The 21715-nt window shown below is 38.9% G+C and overlaps 1 protein-coding gene across 1 annotated transcript in view; it reads left to right on the top strand.

Annotated features, from left to right (window-relative positions):
* Positions 1-210: 210 nt before the first annotated feature.
* crb2a (crumbs cell polarity complex component 2a) overlaps positions 211-21715 on the top strand; it is a 33627-nt gene continuing 12122 nt past the window's right edge. The window contains exons 1-4 of the mRNA XM_044334642.1: positions 211-438; positions 15471-16163; positions 17881-18076; positions 20164-20303. Coding sequence (XP_044190577.1) covers positions 372-438; positions 15471-16163; positions 17881-18076; positions 20164-20303 — 1096 coding nt within the window. The 5' untranslated portion in view covers positions 211-371. The remainder of the gene's footprint in view (positions 439-15470; positions 16164-17880; positions 18077-20163; positions 20304-21715) is intronic.

Below are 21715 nucleotides of genomic sequence, written 5' to 3'. Positions count from 1 at the left end.
TTTGATATATATATATATATATGTTTCCTTAAAGCACAGTGTAAACATTAGCTCAACAAGTGAGCGTCCGTATTAGCAGGTGTTAATCCAGCTCATGTTTTCTTGTCATCTCTCTGCTCTCATGGCTGATTACACTCTGTGAGTCCAGAGCAGGGAGGGCTGTCTGTTGAGTCCAGTGCTGCTCTCATTAACAGCCAGGCATGTGCGGTGTGTAGAATGCCAGCCTCTAAACACAGGACAACAGCAACACAGCCGGGAGCGCCTCCATCAGACAGCAGCATGTCAGTCCTTTAGGACTTCTCAGTTCTGTTCTTTTCTGTTTCTTCATATTACCTTGTGGTCGTGTACAGACCCAGGTCAGTGGTTTTGCCATGGAGTTGGGTAGAGTTCATTTGAATCTAAAGACTCTGCTGCTGACGATGATGATGTTCAAATGGGGTGAGTAGAAAGACACTTCTGTTATTTTTCCTGTGTTAGAAGACAGTTTTTTCATTTTGGATGATCATTTCTGTGTAATTGTACTTAAAGTGTTGAAGGAAATGTAAATCCCAAAGGAGACTCATGTGAAATCGATGTCTGTGAAATCAACAGGTTACATGGAAAGAGTTATTATTGGGACATAAATATCCAAAGACTTCCTTATAAACTAAAGGATGAACTACTACAGTACACTAACTGACTAATAAAGTCATATTACTGCAAACATTTTAGCATTTATTGGATAGTCTAACAGTATCAAGAGGAGGTCTCAGGAATGTCATCAGTGCTCAGAGATGCTGCTCCGTGAATGGTGTGCAAGTGGGTTTAGGGAGGTGCTTATTGGGTTGTTTTGTGCTTCCACTATATTAAGAGACTCAAATGGATGGGGACAAATTGGGGGTGGTTTGTCACTTTCAACAGAACAATGACCAGGGGATTGGCTGATTTCCAGTGAATTTTCACAATACTGAAAAATTATTATTAACATTAGTAGCTGATTTATGATTGGCTCATTTATTGTAGAAGGTGTGGCTTCAAGGACAGAAATCCTATCAGTTATTTGTAGTTTTTGCAAGTTCTTTCTGTCAGATTTAACACATGACTGGTTCAGAATCAGAGGCAGCGCTTCTCAGTCATGCATACTCAAACAGAGCAAACAGGGATGCGAGCAGTGGAGAGAAGCTCAACCATATCTGTCCACATGGAGCTTCAGAATCAGGTCAAATATATAATATAATATAATAATTTCTGTCCAGAAAGTTTAGATATATAGATATATTTTGACATACTTTTTAAAGTAAAGGTCCATGAAGTTGAAGAAGAGACTAGAGAAAACTCAAGCAGCAGATCTACTGATATAGTTCTGTGCTGTTTAAAAATATAGATTTTATTCAGAAGTCACCAAGAAGTTCTTGGTGTCTGTGTGGATGCAAAATTACTTTGATGCAAACTCTCTGAATTGTATCAAAGAATGGACTCTTTAGATTTAATGTCATGTAAAGAACTGTACATCATACTGACTGAGGAGTTAGAACAGTTAACATGAAACATTTGTGTTGTATTTTTCCAGATAGTAACATTATCCACATTTCACATCAGCTTGATCACTCCATACAATCTTCCTTTTTTTCTTGTTTTTAAAAAATATTTCATATAGACAATTGGCACTTAACCTCACACGTGTGTGTTACTCAATTTGTATTTGTACACAAATAAACATGTTTTTTTATATTTTGCAAAACTCACGTAAAGTAAAACACCTAAATGAGCCAAACATTTAATTAGCAGTAATTTTGTAATAGGTGTAGCAACATATAAATGGGAAAAAAAACCCTGATATTTTCAGTTGTTATCATAGGATATGTTTGGAGTTTATTGTATGTGCATGACTCAACCTTTATATTAGGTGAACTGGTTTGTTTCCTTATTTAAGAGTCACTTTTAATGAAAATATTCACATTTTTGAACACAAAGGTGCTAATGATAGCAGTGATTACAGCCACAGTGAATGTCCTAATATTATCATTATGTAAATGAAGCCTCTGCTAGCTGGATATAACAGATAATATACTGTGACTACATGCAGTAATTTAATATGTTCTGCAGATCAAGCTGTGTGTAAAATGCAGAATGAATATTATTATTCCACAAGCACAATGGTTCTTAAACTGTGGGGCAGGCCCTTGGTGTTTAGGCACTGCAGGTACATGACTGTGGGGAAAAATGTGGAGTTGAACTTTAACATACCCTGTTGACGTTTCTTGTGTGCAAAGTTATATTTACCCTCAGTGTTTCTCACAAAAACACACCACACACACAACATACCTTCCTCGTAAAACATTTGTAAAGCCAATTCTAAAAAATATTTTCCATTGCTTACATCCATTTTTATCAGCTTGTCTTCTTTCTTACCTTTTCTGGCACGTTGCTATGTTGTGGAATAGCTGGACAACATCAGCACAAATGTGTATTGTGAGTATAGTATATCAAGAATGTACATGTGCATTCTTGTGTGCATGAATGACACACAAACAAAAGTGGACAAAATCAGTGCTACAAGTGAACAAAATCTGCCCTTTAAGTTTGATTCATGTGGGGCAGTGGTGGAAGAAGTATTCAGATACTTTACTGAAGTAAAATAAATATAAATATACTGCATGACAAGTAAAAGTCCTGCATGAAAAATCCTACTGCAGTAAAAGTACATAAGTATTATGAGCTTGATGTAGTTAAAGTATTGCAGTAAAAGTAGTGGTTTGGTCCCTCTGACTGATATATTATTATATATGACATTAGATTATTAATACTGAAGCATCAGTGTTAGAGCAGCATGTTACTGTTGTAGCTGCTGAAGGTGGAGCTAGTTTCAACTACTTTATATACAGTTAGCTAGTTTAGAAGTCCAGTGGTTCCCAACCTAGAGGGTGGGCACCTCCAGAAGGTCAGCAAATCTGAGGGGTCGTGAGATGATTAATCATATATCTAATTGACATTGTGGGTGTATGTGATGTGCTGTTGTGTGTAACTTTGTATTTTGTATGGTGTGTTCTGTGTGTTTTTTTGCTTTGTACTGTTTGTTATTGTGTTGTTGTATGTTTTGATTGTGGGGGAATGAGGATGCAAATTAGCTTCGAGCTAACTCCGGTGCAGTGCATCTTTAATATTTAAAACTGCACATTGTCCCAATCACTAAATCAAATCAAATCAAGGAAAGAAGAAAAAACAAAGTTCTGATACACAAATCTGTTTTCAGTTTTTGGACTTTGTCTCTAATCTTTGATTTTTGGTGAATTATTGGATCATTTGAACATTTCTTGAAATGAAAACATGTGAGAAGTTCAGAGGGAAAAAAAACTATTTGGTGGAGCTGTTAACAACTCATAGACATGTGAAATGTGACCCCGACTACACACTGCTTTTTGTAAGACGTCAAAAGCCAAAAATGTTGGAAACCACTGGTTTCATCTTTAACAATGTGTTGTATTTTAAAAGCTTGTTATATTATCCATTGTGTCAAATCTTCATCTGAAAAGTAACTAAAGCTGTCAAATAAATGTAGTAGAGTAGAAAGTACAATATTTCCCTCTGAAATGTAGTGGAGTGGAAGTATAAAGTAGCATCAAATGGAAATACTCAAGTAAAGTACAAGTACCTCAAAATTGTACTTAAGTACAGAACTTGAGTGAATGTATTTAGTAACTTTCTACCACTGATGTGGGGACAGTACAAGAATGATTGTGCACTAGCAAGCCTATCAAGATTGAAACTGCAAAAATGACATCTAATTTACAAGATGGACAGATTTTTGACATGGAAGAAAAGAAAAACTGATTCATCAATCAATCAATTTGGTGGATTTTGGACCCTTTTTCGATTTTTGAAGCGAGATGAGAATTTTTTTTTTTTTACATCTTGAGTGAGCAAAGCAGTAAGCTTCAGGTATTTGCAGTTGAACAATTAAGGAATCTTTGCTTTGATATAGTAAATGCAGACTACATTTTGAAACATTCATTCTTTTATCACAGGCATGTACACAGGAGAACAGGAATGGAATAGACCACACATTTGAAACATGATCAGAACATTCTATTAGACAGATAAGATTAACCATATGAGATTAACAATAAAACCAGTCCCAGATATAGGTAGACACACATTCTGTACCTATTGATGAAGACTACCATGGTCTTTAGTTTATAGGGGGGTGAAATCTTTCAGTTTAAAAACCACTGCACAAGTTTCTGTAAAGTGGCAGCAGGTACTTTGTGCCTGGACTACATGCCTGAGGAAATAAGATTAACAAACAATGTCTTATGTACAGACACAACATATCAAATGTGTGTTAAGTGTCCATAATGAGCTCCAGTGACTAAATGCTGCTGTTCATCGTTCTAATTAAAGGAACTGAGTGACTCTTTTATTACAGCACTCTATAAAAAAAAGCTTGGCATTTGGTCTGTTTAGAGACACTTCATACATTTGATTTTCAAAAAACAAAAAATAGATTAGCTGCTAATCTGTCTCTGAGGGAGGTCAGAGACAAATGACAGTCAGATTATTGCAGATTAAGGGATGATATCACTGAGAGAGGGGATGTGTCTGATAAAGAGAATGCTCTGCTTGTTTGTATGTGTACACTGGAAGGTGGTTGTGTTTGTGGGTCCATGTGATGTGGTACTGTGAGCTGTAGATCTGAGAAGAAGACACTTGTGTATGAAAGATAACATTTTCATCTTTATTGGACAGTTGATAATAGAGAGGCAGACAGGAGACAAGGGGAGAGAGACAGGAGTATGGCATGCATCTTAGCCTCTCAGTTACAGGACACCCTGGCTGTGACTTTATTAACTGTGTCAGGAGAATGAGACACCTGTCCTGGCTGTCACTGTCTGACCTGCTTTCTGTGTGTCACGAACAGTCAGGATCAACCTTGTGTGTGTATTCTGTGGATTACAATGACAGGACAGGTCGTAATGTTGTGTGTCTGGGTTCCTGCTCCACTTTAAATCTGCAGTAAGAAATAATCTGCTGTAAGAAATAAAAGAACAGTGACAGCAATCAACAGGTTATTAAATGCAACCTGCATAACAACTGCAGGAGATGTGTTTTCTTAAATACTTTGAAACTTGGAACATGTGACAAGCAAAATGTACTGTATCTGTTTGTCCACTACTTCTGTGCAGCATCTCTAGAGTTGGTGAGAATGGTTTTGGTTTTTTTTGGTCTCTGTACAAACATGATGGTACCAAAGCTGGTAACCTCATTGTGAGAACAACCGCCTGTATGTAGTTAGCGCCATAACTCCATCTAAAACCACAAATTGTCACTTTTACATTTCTGTTTGGATTAAACTAATGAAATACAACATGATCAGTGAGATTTAGAGGTGTTGGTAGTTGTATTTGTGAACTTTGGACAGTCAGGCTGGCTGTTTCCCTCTGCTTCCAGTCTTTATGCTAAGGTAGGCTAACTACATCCAGACTCCTGCTCCGTACTGAACACAGACTTTTCTCATCTCACTCTCAGAAAGAAAGCAAACATATTTCCCAAAATGTTGTACTATTACTTTATTACTAGTCAGCCATATATTAATTGGTACTAAGCTTTTTTTGTAGAAATGTTGTATGATCATAACAAGTCTTGGTGTGTTATTGATACCAAAACCAAGTTGGAGATTAAATCTCGCTGGCCACACTCATCATTAAAGGACATCTTAAAGTCCTCCTCCACTCAAAAATATGTTTTTGTTCTTTTTCCTTCGATTGGATGTTTGAGCTTCTTTGTGCAGAATGATCTATGTGCAGAGTTAGTTTTCACACCCATCTGCTGAAAGTGGAAGGTTTTTCTGTGCTCATTGTAAATCAGATTTTAAGGGGTGGGTCTACAAGCATGACTTGTGACATCACAACTTGTTTGGAAGCCAATCATGGTCCAGCATGCAACTTACGCAAGTGTAATGTGGAAACTTGAAGCCACTGGTGCACAAACACTGAGAATGGACTTTACAGTAAAGTAGGAGACATCTTGTGTCCAGCAGGAAAACTTCTGAACAGACACACATTTGCATATTCATATATTCTTGTATTTTTAATGAGGGAGAAGGAGAATATGTCATTTTAAAGATTTTAAAGTGGTAATTGGGGGTGGAAAAATCATATTAGACACATATTGTTCCAAACAGAGTATTTTCATTTGTCTTAATACGTGTCTGGAGGGGATCTTTAAATATTGAGTCAAATCGGTCGATTTGTATAAACTTGGTTCTAAACACCATATCTGATAACCACAACTTAACTAAATTATAAACTACAGTCACCCCAGCATATCTTATTTTGCATAAAATCTGGTGAATCACCATGAAACAGCATGGATGAAATACTGTAACATGTTCAACTATCACTGTAGTGCCACCTACAGTATTATTCCACTGTTACCAAACCCTGGGAATTCTGACAAGTGTGCCAAGTTTTATGAGGTTTGGGCATGGGAACCTGATGAAATGGGAGGTCAAAGTTACAGAAGAAGAGTATGTGACGGAGAATATGGTGACAGAGCAGACATATGCTAGAGGTTGGAGCTTGAAGCTGTAATCTGTGCAGGTATCTTGCCACCAGGAGATTAGAGGAGCAAGGGGATTGGCCCAAAGAGGCCGGAGGGATTACAACATGGAAAGGCTGTGGAGGTCAGGGAGGCCATGAAACTTGTTCGGGTGAAAGAGGGGGAGGGAAAGTAGGATGAATAATAGACGTGGGGGTTGGATAAGGAAAAGTGAAGTGGTGAAGAGAGAAAGGGTGTGTATGATGACAGCCAAAGAGAGATACAAAACTAAGAGAACAAAATGTGACTGAAGATTTAAATACTCACAAAACTAGAAAAATACAATAATTATCACAGGAAACGTTGATTATTTAAGATATGTTAATGAAAATACAAGCTTTTGAAGATTTTATTTTTTATTTGTGTTGATTTAGACAGATGGAACCTCATTTCATGAAGTTAAATTTTCAATCTTTCATCACAGTCACACCAGAGAGTAGCACAGTGAAATTCACTTGCTCCTCCTCCTGAAATAGGTGCTGCTGGGTCCACATGGGAACTGTACTTTGTAGTTTGATCACCAACTGAACAAACTACATATTCAGTGACTAAGAATCATTGAGCAAAGTGATTTAAATCAGCAACAAAGTCCACATAGGGAGGAGGTTGGAGGGATGGATGGGTCAACAAAACACCTGATTCTAATGCTGGGGATCACTGTTCCTTTCCCATTTCCAACCCACAGTCAACATTGTTTTTTAAAAACCATGAATACAATCGTCCCCTAAACTTAACCATGTGGTTATTATTGTAACCATGACAAGGAAGGTCCCCTAACACTTAAAGGACGGGTTCACAATTTTTCAAGTCAGTCTTAAAACAGCAGTCATGTGTTCATACTGGCTATCAAAAGATCCCCTTCAAATGTGTTTTCAATGTAAGTGATGGAGGCCAAAATCCACTGTGTGTCCACAGTCATTTTGTGCAAAAATGCAGTCTGAGTCTTCAGCTGTCTGAGTTAGTCATATCAAATGCATATCTGACACATTTACAGTCTTTTTGGCACCAAATTCCCTCTTTGTGTTTTCTCTGACAGTGTTTCCCTGTTGAGCTGCGGTGGAAGTATAGTAACAAAAAGAGGAACTTTGGCACTAAAAAGACTGTAATGTTGAAAGATATCTACTTGATTTGTCTCATTTGGACGCTGAAGCTTCATATTAGCTTTAGATAAACTTTTAAATACATTTTTGCACAGGAGGACTGTAGATTTTGCCCCCCATCACTTACATTGTGAGTGCATTATGAAAGGATCTCATTTGGGCAGGCTTAAAAAATTGCAAACCTGTTTTTTTAAGGAAATTGACATTGAAACCCACATCATGTTTCCCTAAAACTAACCAGTGTTAGTGCCCTAATCTAATCAAATTGTAACCATAGTGGTGTCACATCATAAAACTTTTTTTTTTATTTCATATAAAATCTTGTCTGCTTGGTCTCATCTGTGGCATTTGTTCTCGACCCATGTTTGACCAAACAGTACTTAAACTAAGTTTCTTATCAAGCAAGCAAAGGATTACTTCAGCACTCAGTTAACATGTTTATCCTGGTTTCCTTTTTACATCAAGGCCACTTGAAACTAATCTTGACACCCCTGTCAGCCACCTGGAACTCTTTTAGTCTACAGGTGGCTAAAACTCTCCTGGAGCCAACTGTAATCTGTGAAGTTCAAACACAGTTAGTGTCCACAGTTCAGAGGGGAAATTGGAAATGACAACCTTCCGCTTTGAAAGGGCGACGCCAGGCCACAGTTGTAAAGCTAAGCTGCCTTTACCTGGCAGGCCTAAGACCTGCTGCTAAGAGCCTATCAGATATATCACAAGTCTGTCTATTTTCAGCCATAGCACACATAATGATAAACCGTGTAATGGAGTTTGGAATTGATAAGACACTCTTCTGAAAGGAGTATGTTGAACTGTAAGATTTACAGTTCAGTAGTTAGAGTTAGTTAACATGTGCCACAGAGCCACAGTCTATCCAATCATTCGGTCCAATCAGCTTTTATCATGACTTAATCCAGGGTCTCCATATGTGCAGGGAAGAACTACACCGATGGTTGACCGGCATGTTCATTCACTGGTGCAGTTCAATGGCAACACTGATTCAAACTTTTCTTGCTAATAACAAGAATTAAGAAAAAAAAATCTATCTTTTTTTTTGGCCTTTTTGCCTTTATTCAAGACTTTGTCTTGAGTTGGAAGTTCACTACAGCCCTGTAGTAAGAGGAGTTAACAAATTATGTTTTTGTGTTTTGTATTAGTCTTATTAGTTATTATTAGTAGTAGTAATAGTAGTGGTAGTAGGATTAGCAGTATCTCATGTTCCGAACTCCTCTGCCAGGTAATGATAGGAGGGACACAGGGGTGTTAGAGAGTTTTAGCCTTTTGAATTGGTCAACAACAACAAAAAAACTGTCAAAATTTCTATGATATTCTGATTTGATCTCCCTTTTACTCCTGGAAAAACTCAATGACAGCCAACTTTTGCAACAAATAATGAGAGTAACTATCTTTCTCACTCCTCGTTTATCTCATTAAATATTCTCTGTTTCTCTGCCCCCCTTCCTCCCCTCCATAGCTCCCTTCACTGTTAATATCTTCCACTTCAGTGAGAATGTGGAAACAGAACACTGATCAAAGTGTTTGGGGCTGGGAGGCTGGGAGTGGTGGATGGGGAGTTGAGATTGGCCTAATAAAAGGAATGTGGACTGATTCCACAGAGAACTCATGGCATTGGCTGGTGAGCGGAGACAGCGTATGTATTGTAAATCTTCACTTAACTACCCCTCCCCCTCTGATGGCGTTCAGGTCCACTTTGTAAAGCGACATACAGAACGGCCGCGCATGCTCAGAGAGTCGCTATGCATGGAAGATGATGCACAGTACTCTCATTATCTGCACACTCAGTCAACAAACACAATTATAGCTAATAAAGAAACAGCTTGTTGGGCTGGCAAAACGTTCATTAACACTGGAACTTGTGCCCAATCTCAATAGTGGCCCCTAGACAGAGAAAATGGGCCCCAAGGCACAGACCAAGCAGCAACTACCTCGACTTGAGGCTGAAGCCAACAAAGAAATACCTTAAAGTGCAATGCCACTGATGGCCACTAGATGCCCCAACTGACTCCCATTCAAAAAGCCTCAACTTCTCTCTAGAAATACTAAGTCAGTCATTTTTTTCAACAAGTCATTATGGTCTCAGTCTCTAAATTCGGGTCCTCTAAGTGTGCTGATGGTCATTTTGGAAATTATTGCTCTGTTAATAAAATTTGAAGACTTATAGCAACTTTGATGTCTGCCATGTGGGTGTTGATTGACAGCTGGCGCACTTGCTGCTCTCCTTGTCGCTAGGACTCGCACTGAGTCAGACTACTGTCAAGTTTAATTTTATTTGATAATGATACCCGTCCTGCTAGCTTAATTTAGCTAGAGTAGCTAATGTTAGCCCAAGTATGCAGCACTCAAGCTATGTCTCAAATCACATACTTCTGTTAGTACACTTTCATGTAGTACACTGTTTACACTATATGCTCACTGGCGTAGTGCGTGAATTTCTACAGGGTAGTGTTATCTCAAATCAAACACAGCCTGTGTGCACTTACCGGAAATGACTATCGCAAATTAGCATTAGTTAGCTTTAGCATTTGTGTTATCGTTCGCGCTACCAAATCATTACAGACTGCTAAATTAACCCAAAAAACATACTGATGGCTTATATCCAACAACAGTATAGTGGTGCTTAGTGCTAAAAAACACATTTGTATAATGTGTCGATGTTCACCGTAGTTACAACATACTCGGCCGCCATTTCCAGTTTGAAAAAATGGTCCTTCCCCTTCCACTACGTAGCCAAGGTGGCGACCATTGAGGGCGAGAAGTGTCCATAGTTCCACACTCAACTTTTTGACTGTTTTGAGTGCACCATCCGGGTACTCACAGTGCACTGCATTTTTCCATACTTCTCAGTGTGAACGCACTTATGCACTCAAAATGTTAAGTGTAAGTACAGAAGTATGCGATTTGAGACACAGCATCAGTGTTCCCAGTAAGCTAGTGTTAGTTTGGGTCTGTGGTAGCGGGGTGTGTTTCCAGAGAGTGAAAGGCAACACCCTGCACTCCTTATTTGGACAATCCTGCCTGGCTCCAAATGGAAAAGGTGTCATTGACCAAAAGCTGCAACTCCAACCAGCTCCAATGCAAACCAACGGATGATATCACACCTCGCTACGCCCATCTTTATTTACAGTCATGGCTCAGACACATAAAGGTCCCAAACTCCTACTATTTACTCTGTTGTTCTGTTGTCATCATTCGCTTTCTCTCTTTCTCCACACTGTGAGGAGTGGAAGCTAATATATTATAACCACCAACATTGACACATTCTGTTTGTTGCTTTATGTTATTTTGGTTTCTCTCTCTGCCTGGCTGTCACTGTTTTTTTTCTGGAGAAAATCTAAATACAAAGACCTGGTGTTCATTAATATGTTTTCAACATTAGCACATCAATACTGAATCAAATAACAAAGGGCGGGTGGTGCAGTCTTTGGCAGTTGCCGTCAGAAAGTTTTTAGCTGTGCTAGCAGGATTTAGGGATGACAATGGTGGTCTGTCCCTGGAGATCCTCTGACTAGTCGATATTTAGGTTTATTGCGAAATACTTGCCGAACTAATGACATTCCCATCATCATCAGCTGAAGTTTGTGTGTAATGCTAATTAGTAAACATAAGCATGCTGACATGTTAAACTAATATGCGTTAGCTTTCTGCTAAAAGCAGCACTGTACTAAAGAATAGCCACACAGAGCTGCAGTGTGGCTGTAGACACTTATCAAATCATTATCAACTTGTTGGGGTCACAGGACAGGCTGCTGGAATGACCTGAGGCAAGAATTTATACTTAAAACAAAACAGACACTGGCACATGTTTTAGCTGTACTGTTAACACTCCACTGCCAAGACTCTCCCACACAGTCTGTCTTTTCAAATGAAGTGAGAGCAGATGAGAGGAAATATCAATGGATAAGTGTAACAGTGTAACATTTAAGTAACAGTTTAAAACCAGGTAACCTACTTTAGTCACACTTGGTTGTTCTAGGTCATCCGCTTGTTTGTTGCTGCTAATTCAGACAGATATTTTCATTTAAATATATTTAATGGGGCTGGCCCTGTCCAGCACCCTCGGAGGGTCCCAACACCCCACTGTTAATGGTAAGTCTTATTAGATGTGTGATGTACAGTCCCACAACAGTAAAGTGTAAATCTGTTGGCTGAAGTTCAAGGCAGAGTCAGGAGCTGTTGTGATATATTATATATTATATGTATTGCGCAATATTATGTGATACTGACACTGTAGCAGCTCAAACCATCAAGTGTCATAAGTGACCACACAAGTCAGTAACCACTGTTCTCATACCAACAACACAGTTGTTTAACAGTTTTTAAATGCATTTTGCAACATGCAGTACAACAAAATCTAAATGAATGAATCTTGTCAGTAGAGTGTGGTTCTTTTTATGGGAAGCACAAGCTGTCATTTTTAGTATTCTATACTTTTGGGTACTGATGGAGCACTTAATGTAGGACTACTATACAACATTAATGTATATATTTCATATACAGTACATTTAATTAAACATTTGTATTATTCCCCAAACTTGTGTGATTCCACATGCACTAACAGGCTTTTTAAAGATTGTAATCCTGATGATTTTAGTTCTGGTTGATCTGGCGAAATGTGTACTTACTGATGGTAACACTCCTTTTTCAGATAACATGGTTAAGAGCTGTTGTTTATGTCACTGACATGTTGCAGGTGTACTGGTTCTCCTTACAGTGGCTGGTCTTGTTCCACCCCTCCTTTGCAAAAACTTGAAATGCCAACCTGCTGAAACAAAAAGCTGAAAATGCCCATTAAGCAAGACTACAGCACCGCTCACTTCAGTGACAAATATATTGCATTCCTTGTGACTGCTTCACAATAAAAGCCGCCATCTGAGGCAGCAGCAGTGGAAAATGTACAGTTTGCATTTGCATTAACTTTATATTGCAAATACAACTTTGATGTGACTGTAGGAGAGAGCTACAGTCATTTCAGAGGACTACATGCATGCACTGTTTCCTCTGAATCTCTTGTGAGTGTGAAGGCAATCTGAGTCCTGTAGTCTACCAGTGACAAGGGAGACAACTATGTAACGAAGGAATTGCAGAATTTAAATATATGGAATGACTATAGAAAAAAATATAGAATATACATATATAGGACAAAATTCACAAAATTTGGTATGTATGAAATAGTTATATATGGCTATATGTTGTACATTACATACAGTATTACAATACATACAGTATTGATTTTAAAGCAATAAACAGATGCATTTACTGCAATTTAAAAATAAATTGTATGATAGGCTCTTGATGTTTTGTTTAGCTTTGTTTTGTCATTTGCTGTAAGTGTTGTCCTGCTCTTGATGTGCTCTACATTAGTTGTTCCCAACATTTTTGACATCACCTTAGAGTAAAGTAAGTCTATGAAATTAGACTAGCCTCGTCACAAGTAGACTGGTCTATTCTTGTCACAGGTTATGTCATTAGTGTGTGGGATAAGAAACCCAGGAAATGAAGAAAAGTTTAATTCTTTCAAAAACATTATGATTCCTTTTGGCCGTCTGTGTGTCTAGGTTCAGGAGCACACACACAGACCCAATGACCTCTGACCTGAAGGTATAAGGATGTCAAGGAAACATGAACAGGACTAAAAACCCAGCCTTCTCACCACCAGCCACAGAGAGAAAATGGACAGTTTTGGAAATTAACAACTTTGTTTTTTTCTTCAGATACAAACAGATTGCCCAACCTGGATGGACTATCCTCCATTCTTCTGCTAGCCAACTATCTCTCTTAGGTCGTAAATTTTGGGAGGAGCCACATTCCTTTGAGTTGCTCCCTCTCCTCCTCTCTCTTTTTCTTTTATGCACAATAAGTGTCTGAATTGGTCATTAATGCCACTAAAAATGTGTAAAAATATGTATCTGGAATTATCTAACCAATGTTCACTTTTTTTAAAACTATTAATTAGATTGATATTATGAAGATTCAAACACTGCTTCAAAGTCTGTTAATTATATGTCACATATTATTGCATCTGATTTATTTTATATTAACTGGTGTAAGTGTATTATTTAGCTATGATTTGATTGCTAGGATAATGCTTTCTTAATAGATTTAATTACAGATTAGAAAATGGTTTATTGATTTTGGTTTTGGTTGATTCTATATTTTATGTGGTTAATCAACAGTGTTCTGTTTCATGAGGTTGATGACATTGACTACAGAACAAGTTAGTAATTCAATTTGCAAGCATGTAATTTTTAGATATCTGACAGGGATAAAATTATTCCCCTTTAAATTTGGAGTTCAGTTCTCTCTCCACACAAAGTCATTAATTAGTAATCAATGTAGTCCCTAAAAAGAGCGCCAAGGATCCTATTTTTTTCAAAACCCACCTCCTAGACTATAAAAATGTCTACAACTCTTTGAAGGCTGTTGCTCCTCTTCTGCTTTTTGCCTTGCTGACCACTGTGTTCCTCTCGGCCCTGCAGCCGGGATGGTCTGGCATTTTGGGTGTTGATTTTTTCTATGACTGGGACCTGAGAGAAAGAGACTCAACTAAGAAGCAAATGACTGCAAAGATGTCTATGCCACAAGTCAAGCCATGCCGTTTGACATCTGAATAATCTATTATTTTTGTAATCTCCTATTGTTATCATGTAGTTAAATTTTTTAAAGACCTTTCCAAGGACTCTTCTGATTAGTTTAGAGCTCCATGCATCCAACTCTGCAGCCTACCACTGAATGCACCATGACTGAAACACCTCTCTGCTGTATGCGTGTCCACTACGTGGCCTCAGCTAGTCTGAGACTGGATTAATCCTTCTAAGAAGCAGTGAACCAAAGCTGTTTCACTGAGCCTACTGCAACAGTTCTTATCTGGCTGTCACTCTGGCAACCCAAGGATCACTAAGTCTGCTTTGCCTTGCTTACTGCTTTCCAGCAAGTGTGCTACCATGCCTCGGTCTCAGAGTTGATGCTGTGGTTTGAGTCTTGGCCCCTCATTGAGTTTTGATAACATTCATTCATTAATTCATTCATTCTGTTGGCAATAACTTAATTTAATTTACCCATTCATTCATGCATCCATCCATTCAGTGATTCCCATTCATCCCTCTTCCTTGGTAGTTAAATAAATATCTTGATTTATTGCCAAGTTGTTGTTTCTGTGTTTTCCTTTATATCAGAGATGGAGGTCACTATATTCAGAGTTCATGACTTTCAGATATAAGACTAAGGATTAATTTCATTTAATTATTTTCCTCCTAATTAATTAATCTTTAATTAATTAATCAATGGAGGTGGTGTCTCTATTAATTTCCAAGTGTAGTGTTATTCCTACAAGTGTGAGCTCAACCAAACAATGATTTTCTGAGATTGCTTTATTTCAGAAAGAGTGGAAGTATGTAGTATTTCACAAAAAAGCAACAAAACTTGGAATCAGAAAATTATTAGAAATTATTTATTTGTTTCAGTGTTTAATTTGAGGATAAGCCCATTTTCCAAGGCGATCCTCAGATACAAACACATGGAACAGACAAATAAATGCGTTGGTCTCATAATAAAGGTGTTCTATGTACTACAAGTGTTGCTGGAGTCTTAACCCCTTCGGATGTCTTTCCTTCTCCATGTAGGTGAAGTTGTGCCAGAAATTCATACTCAACATGTGTATGTGACCCCTCAAATTTTTCTTGGGGGCCCTTAGGGACTCCTTACCTCCATGCTGGGAACCATTGCTCTACAACATGTATGAACTGACCTGACCCTACTGTTCCCTTTGTTTTTTAGGAATCCTCTGCTCAGCCGCATCAGACAAATGCTTGTCTGCACCCTGCCACAACGGAGCTACCTGCGTGGACACCATGGATGATTACGCCTGCATCTGTGCCAGAGAGGGGATCCGATACATGGGCAAAAACTGTGATGAGCTCTATGATGCCTGCTCCTTTGCTCCATGTGAAGACTGCACCAGCACCCCTGGCACCGCAGAATACCACTGCATCTGCCCGGATGGACTCATAGGTGATAACTGCACAGAGGAGGTGGATGAATGCCAGAGCAACCCCTGCTCCGAACCTCGCTCTCTGTGCGTAGACCAGCTGAACGAATATTTCTGCAGGTGTCCTGCTGGGTATGGAGGACAGGACTGCCAGACACATGTGACTGACTGCATCGATGAACCCTGCAGGAACCACGGGACTTGTATATTGCAACCGGAGGGCTTTGAATGCCTGTGTGCACCAGGGTTCGAGGGGAAGACCTGCGAAGAGGATGTGGATGAGTGTGCATCAGCGCCCTGTCAGAATGGAGCTATCTGTATGGACGGAGTGGCGGAGTTCCACTGCTTCTGTGTGCCTGGTTTTCAGGGCTACAACTGCGAAATTGACATCAACGAGTGTGCATCTCGACCCTGTGAGAACAACGCCACCTGCATCAATGAGAAGGACCACTACGAGTGTGAGTGCCTGGTGGGCTTCACAGGTACATCCAAAAGTCATACAAACACACAAACACACACACATTTATCCACATGGATGTTTAGTACAACATTTACTTACTGTCAACGAGTTCCATGAAGAGACCAAGTTAGTCTGTCTCTCAGCATTTCTGACTTCCCTGCTGTAAACCTTTAAAAACAGCTCACAAATATGTAGTTTCATTTATTAAGAACTCTCGGTAATTTTCTAAAACAACTGGTCACTGTAGTTTTTAACAAACTACTCAAACAAGAGGAAATAGTGCATTTGTTTGAGACTATTTTCAGCGGCGGATGAATCCGCATTTGGTGCTTTAGTAAGTATTTCTGGAAGCAGGACAGTGTCAAAATGAACTACAGTGTGTGTATTTACGGTAAAAAATAAAACACTTTGAGTTCTTTGGTTCATTAGAATTTCTGATGAAAATAGAGCAGAAAATTGAGCTAGTTAATTTTAGCCTGATAACTAAACCCAGACCTGCAGTGCATTATTGCTTAAAGGAGCAGGTTTTGCTCAATGTAATCATTCCTCTTGTTCATACTGACCATTAGAAGATCCCTTCATAATGCACTTACAATGTGAGTGATGGAGGACAAAATCCACAGTCCTCCTTCTGTGCAAAAATGTATTTAAAAGTTTATCTGAAGCTAATATGAAATGTGGAAGCTGTCCAAATGAGTCAAATCAAGTAGATATCTTTCAACGTTACAGTTTTTTTAGTGCCAAAGTCCCTTTTTTTGTTACTATACTTCCACCACAGCTCAACAGGGACACTGTCCGAAGAAACACAAAGAGGGAATTTGATGCTAAATGTGGCAGATATCCACTTGATATGACTAACTCAGACTGATGAAGCCTCATATAAGCTTCACATCAACTTTTAAATGCATTTTTGAACAAAACAAAGGCCCATGGATTTTGTCCTCCATCACTTACATTGAAAGCGCATTTGGGTCAGTGCGAACAGGAACAGTGCGAACAGAATGATTACAGCGAGAAAAAACCTGTACAGTATAATTAGAACCTCAAAAACACAATCTACAGTGTTGCAGGTACTAAGACATCAAGTCAAAACAGGCTTGGTAAACTATAGTATTCAGCATTATTACTCAGAGATAGAAGCCTCCTGCAGGTGTGTTTGCACTTTTGTTCGAAACTGTGAATGAAGAAGTTTAATATTATGTCATCATTAATCATCATCTCAAAACATAAGGACTTTCTGCTCACTGACAGCATTTATTTGTTCCTCCAGAGCTATTTCTGCTTCTTGTTCCTCCCCATCGTTTGTTAAAACCAAAGTGTTTTGTTTGTTCCTGATAAACTGGGCACGAGGAGTATTTTAAGTGCACAGTAAGATGTTTTCAGTCAGGCCTCTTATCTGCGGCTCAGATAAAGTCTCCGTGCAGAGTGAGAGAAAACACTCCCATCTAGCTTTTTTTACACTCCTTTCCTTCTGTGTCAAGCTCTATGAGCATGGCTGCATTCCACTGTCACTCTATCAGGTTGTTTGGAGAATGGAAAGAAAGGCTTTTATCATCACTGATATCTGAAGACCAGAATAGACACACGGTGATAGAAATTTGGGCAGTTGAGTGTGGTTCGTGTGTTGATTTGTCAAAAATGTGACTGATCATTTGAACAACAGCTACAGTCATCATCATCACTTTCATAATGTTTCATATTTACAGTAATTACATCTTGACTTTCCCCTTCTAAACCAGGAGTCAACTGTGAAGTTGAAATAGACGAGTGTGAGTCAGGTCCCTGTCGCAATGGAGCCACCTGCCAGGACCTCGTCGGCATGTACGCCTGCGAATGTCTGCCCGGGTTTGATGGCATCGACTGTGAAATTGATGTTGATGAGTGTGCCAGTGAGCCTTGCCAAAATGGAGCTGTCTGTCATGACATGGTGAACAGGTAGGGCAAATCCTTACAGTCCGCCTCCAAAGAGTCCCACATGTTGATCTCCTTAAGAGAAAAAGGCATCTGTCCAAGTGATGATTTATGAAAGGGCACCTTACAATTCCCAGTAGATGCACCTCATGTTACTAAGTCAGCAGCCCTGAAAAGAACCACCAGGTCACTGAGCACCTGAGGAGCCTGGTTATTTAGGCATTTATAGAAAAGTTAAAGGTTAGCAAATGTGATAAAACTATCAAAACCTAACTTATTTAATTTCCTGGAAGAAAAGCAAACTGCCACAGTTTTCTTAATGTTTAGTGTGAAAGTTTTCAAATCATGGACTGTAAATGCTGTGATAACTGGCTAGAGATGGACAAAACACTTTTACCAGATATATATATGACTGTATCATCTGCATACTTCTGGAAACCTGCTCTAAGAAGTGATTCTGGTAAGTCATTTACATATAAACTGAAGAGAAGTGGGCCAAGGAGAGAACCCTGTGGAATTCCTGTTTTACTCTTTATGTCTTTCACATCACACTCCAACTCCATTTCTGTGCACTTACAAGTTTCTTATGTAGATTACAAGCCCTCCTCCCTTACCAGTTTTTCTATCTTTCCTAAAGAATTTATATCCAGGGGCGTCAATTAAATTGGTTTGAATCCTACAATGAAGCCAGGATTCACTGAGGCACAAAAAGTACAGATTGGATTCCATTAGCAGTGTTTTAATTTCATCACGTTTAGGGAATAGGCTAAGAACATTGAGATGACCACCAAATATGCATTTAGGTTTGGCATCATTGTCCCATATAACTTTTGCATGATTTACAGTCTGAAGAATTTGATGAAATTTATATTTACTAACTGAACTTCTTTTGGAGATATTTGACTGTTCAGATCCATGTTCAGATCCTCCTGTCCTGTGGGATAAGTCCCAGTTGCTGTTAAATCTGTTAGGTTTGTTCTTAGACATTTTAGGACAGCCAGATTTTTTGGTGTGGCTTTCCTTTCCCCATCCAGTAAAGCAGGAGCCGTCGCAGACAGCTCCTCAGCAGCTGAACCGTTATGAGTGGAAAGGCCCACATATTGTATGTCTTCTCACAGTGTTAATTTACTCAGCAAGCCTTCAGACTCATTTCTGAATTGCTGTTCACATTGGATTTCTATGAAAGGCCAATTTATTGAGACCAATTATCATCATCTCTTTTCTTGTGATCATGACTGAATAATCTCAACTGGCCTCATTCACATTTCCTTATTTTCTCTGTTAAACTGATTGTCACATATGCATTTGGTGTGAGTCAGAATTGGAAAAAAAGTCTGTGCAGGTTTTTGCTGTTTCAGAGACTGTGTATGGAGTGTGTGTATGGGACTGTGGCGCTGTGGTGGTTTTAACCACTGGGAAAGCATTGAACCAATCCACCAGATCGGTATCAGGACTAATCCTGTCTTTATTTAGTGGATCTGTTATCGGCCATGTCTGACCATTCCACCTTTTAGTGCCACAGCAATTCAATTCAATCTAATACAACTTTATTTATCCCAGTAAGCACAATTGTATGCAGCAGCTCACCACCCAGATCAACAGATACACATACAGTCCAGGCCTACCCTGAGTTGCAGTATTGAAATCAGTACCAGGAGAGAAAAAGTGGGATCGGTGCAGCCTTACTAACCACCACCTTTGTCTGTAATAGGGTGAGACACCAGTCAATCAAACATGCCCAAAAATAGTTCTCAACATCTTAATAAAACAGTGATTCCTTACAGTCACCTTAAACACAGTGGAAGAGAAAACTGACTTTATGAATGGAATCCCGCGCAGTAAGAGACTTTTAGGAGTCATCTAGGAGTCATTAGTAGTACTTCTTCTTAAATCATGTCTGTATTAACTGGTGGTTACCAGCTGAAGGCATGTTCATGTTTTCTAACATATACCACAAAACAGTTAAACCTCAAGAAATGGCAGTCGCACTAGTCATTTGAGAAATTCCAGCAGAGGTTTCCAGTTCAGTTATTGCACATTGGATATTTTTTATGCTGCTGTAAAAAAAGAAGAAAAATAATAATAATGATAATAATTTGTGTGTGTTACAGTTATGAATGTGACTGCAGTGAAACAGGATTCGAGGGTGACCACTGTGAAGTGGACATAGCTGAGTGTGCCTCTGATCCTTGTCAACACGGTGCCACATGTTTAGAGGGCGTCAAAGGATACACCTGCCTTTGCTGGCCAGGTACTGGAACTACATGCTACACATCAAACATTTCTGTACCAACAGAAGGACAAGTAAGGGTTTTGAGCGGAGCCAACTGGTCTGCTGTCCAAGTGCTTCTGAGCCTAGAGGCTGCAGGTTTTCACCAAACCACAATTAGTTACATGGGCAGCCTGTTGGACTCCCACTCCTGCCCACAGACAAGAAATCAGTTGACCTGCCTGCACATAACTCTCTGTTCTCCGAGTTACTCACAGAGGACACATGAGACTGCAGTCATTCACTGTAATAGTGGCAGAATTAGTATTTTTGCTTTGCACCAGGACATTGAATCCAACCGTTTATCTTAAAAGTACATTTATTTAAAGAACAAAATCACAAATACTAATACTGTACTTAAATAATATAAAAATAATACAACAAATATGTACATCAGTTTTTTATTAGCAATATACTGTCAATAAGGAACAAAAAGACTGAGAGTCAACAACCATGTTAATGGCTTGTGAGGCTTCACAGTGCTGTTTTGAGCTAAATGCTAACATCAGCATGCTAATGTTAATGTTACGATGATAATGTTAAGAATGTTAAATTGAGCCTGTAATATTTAGTATGCCCACCATCTTAGTTTAGCCTGTTAGCATGCCAACATTTGCTAATTAGCAGTAAACTCAAAGTACAGCTGAAGCTAGAGGTAATGTCATTTGTTTTGCCAGTATTCGCTCATAAAATAAAGTATTGGACAAAATAAACTTTTGATCTGATGATGGCGCTAGATGAACAGTCAACGGCTCATCAAAGTGATTACAGTTCATCCTGAGGGACACATGAATGTCTGAACCAAATTTCTGCCAATCCATCAAGTAGATGTTGAGATATTTCAAAAGACAGAGGATCACCAAAGTCAGTAGGATTCATCCTCTGGGGACCATGAATGCAATCCATCCAGTAGTAATAATAGTTATTTGAGTGTGGAGCAAGTAAGAAAGACTGACATACAGACCCTAGAGCTATGGTTCTATGAGCATGGCTAAAATCAAAAACATTACAATGTAACAGTTATATAATCTGAGTTTGACATTGTATAAAAGAAAAAGATAAGTAGGTTGTTAGTTTTGTTTTGCTTCTCTGATTGAGCATGGTAATGGATAACTGTAGGACAATGCTCTACTACCAGTAGATTGCTTTTTTATCTTCAGGATAATGAAATAGCATGCATCCTCTAATCTGAGTGTATATGGGTGAATGTAATGGTTTAAAGGTTCCGTTCGACAAAGAGGTGCTAATCCATGAAGAGTTTGGTAAGTAATAGGTAGTAGTTTGTAGCATAACCTGAATGAAACAGGGGGCCAGTGAACAGAACTGATATTTGTTCAAATCTCATGTTTCTGGTAAGGATTCTGGTAGCTGCATTTTGAACTAGTTGAGAACTA

This window comes from Thunnus albacares, chromosome 18 (assembly GCF_914725855.1).
Source record: "Thunnus albacares chromosome 18, fThuAlb1.1, whole genome shotgun sequence".
NCBI lineage: Eukaryota > Metazoa > Chordata > Actinopteri > Scombriformes > Scombridae > Thunnus > Thunnus albacares.
This window is presented reverse-complemented; position numbering and strand designations above follow the sequence as displayed.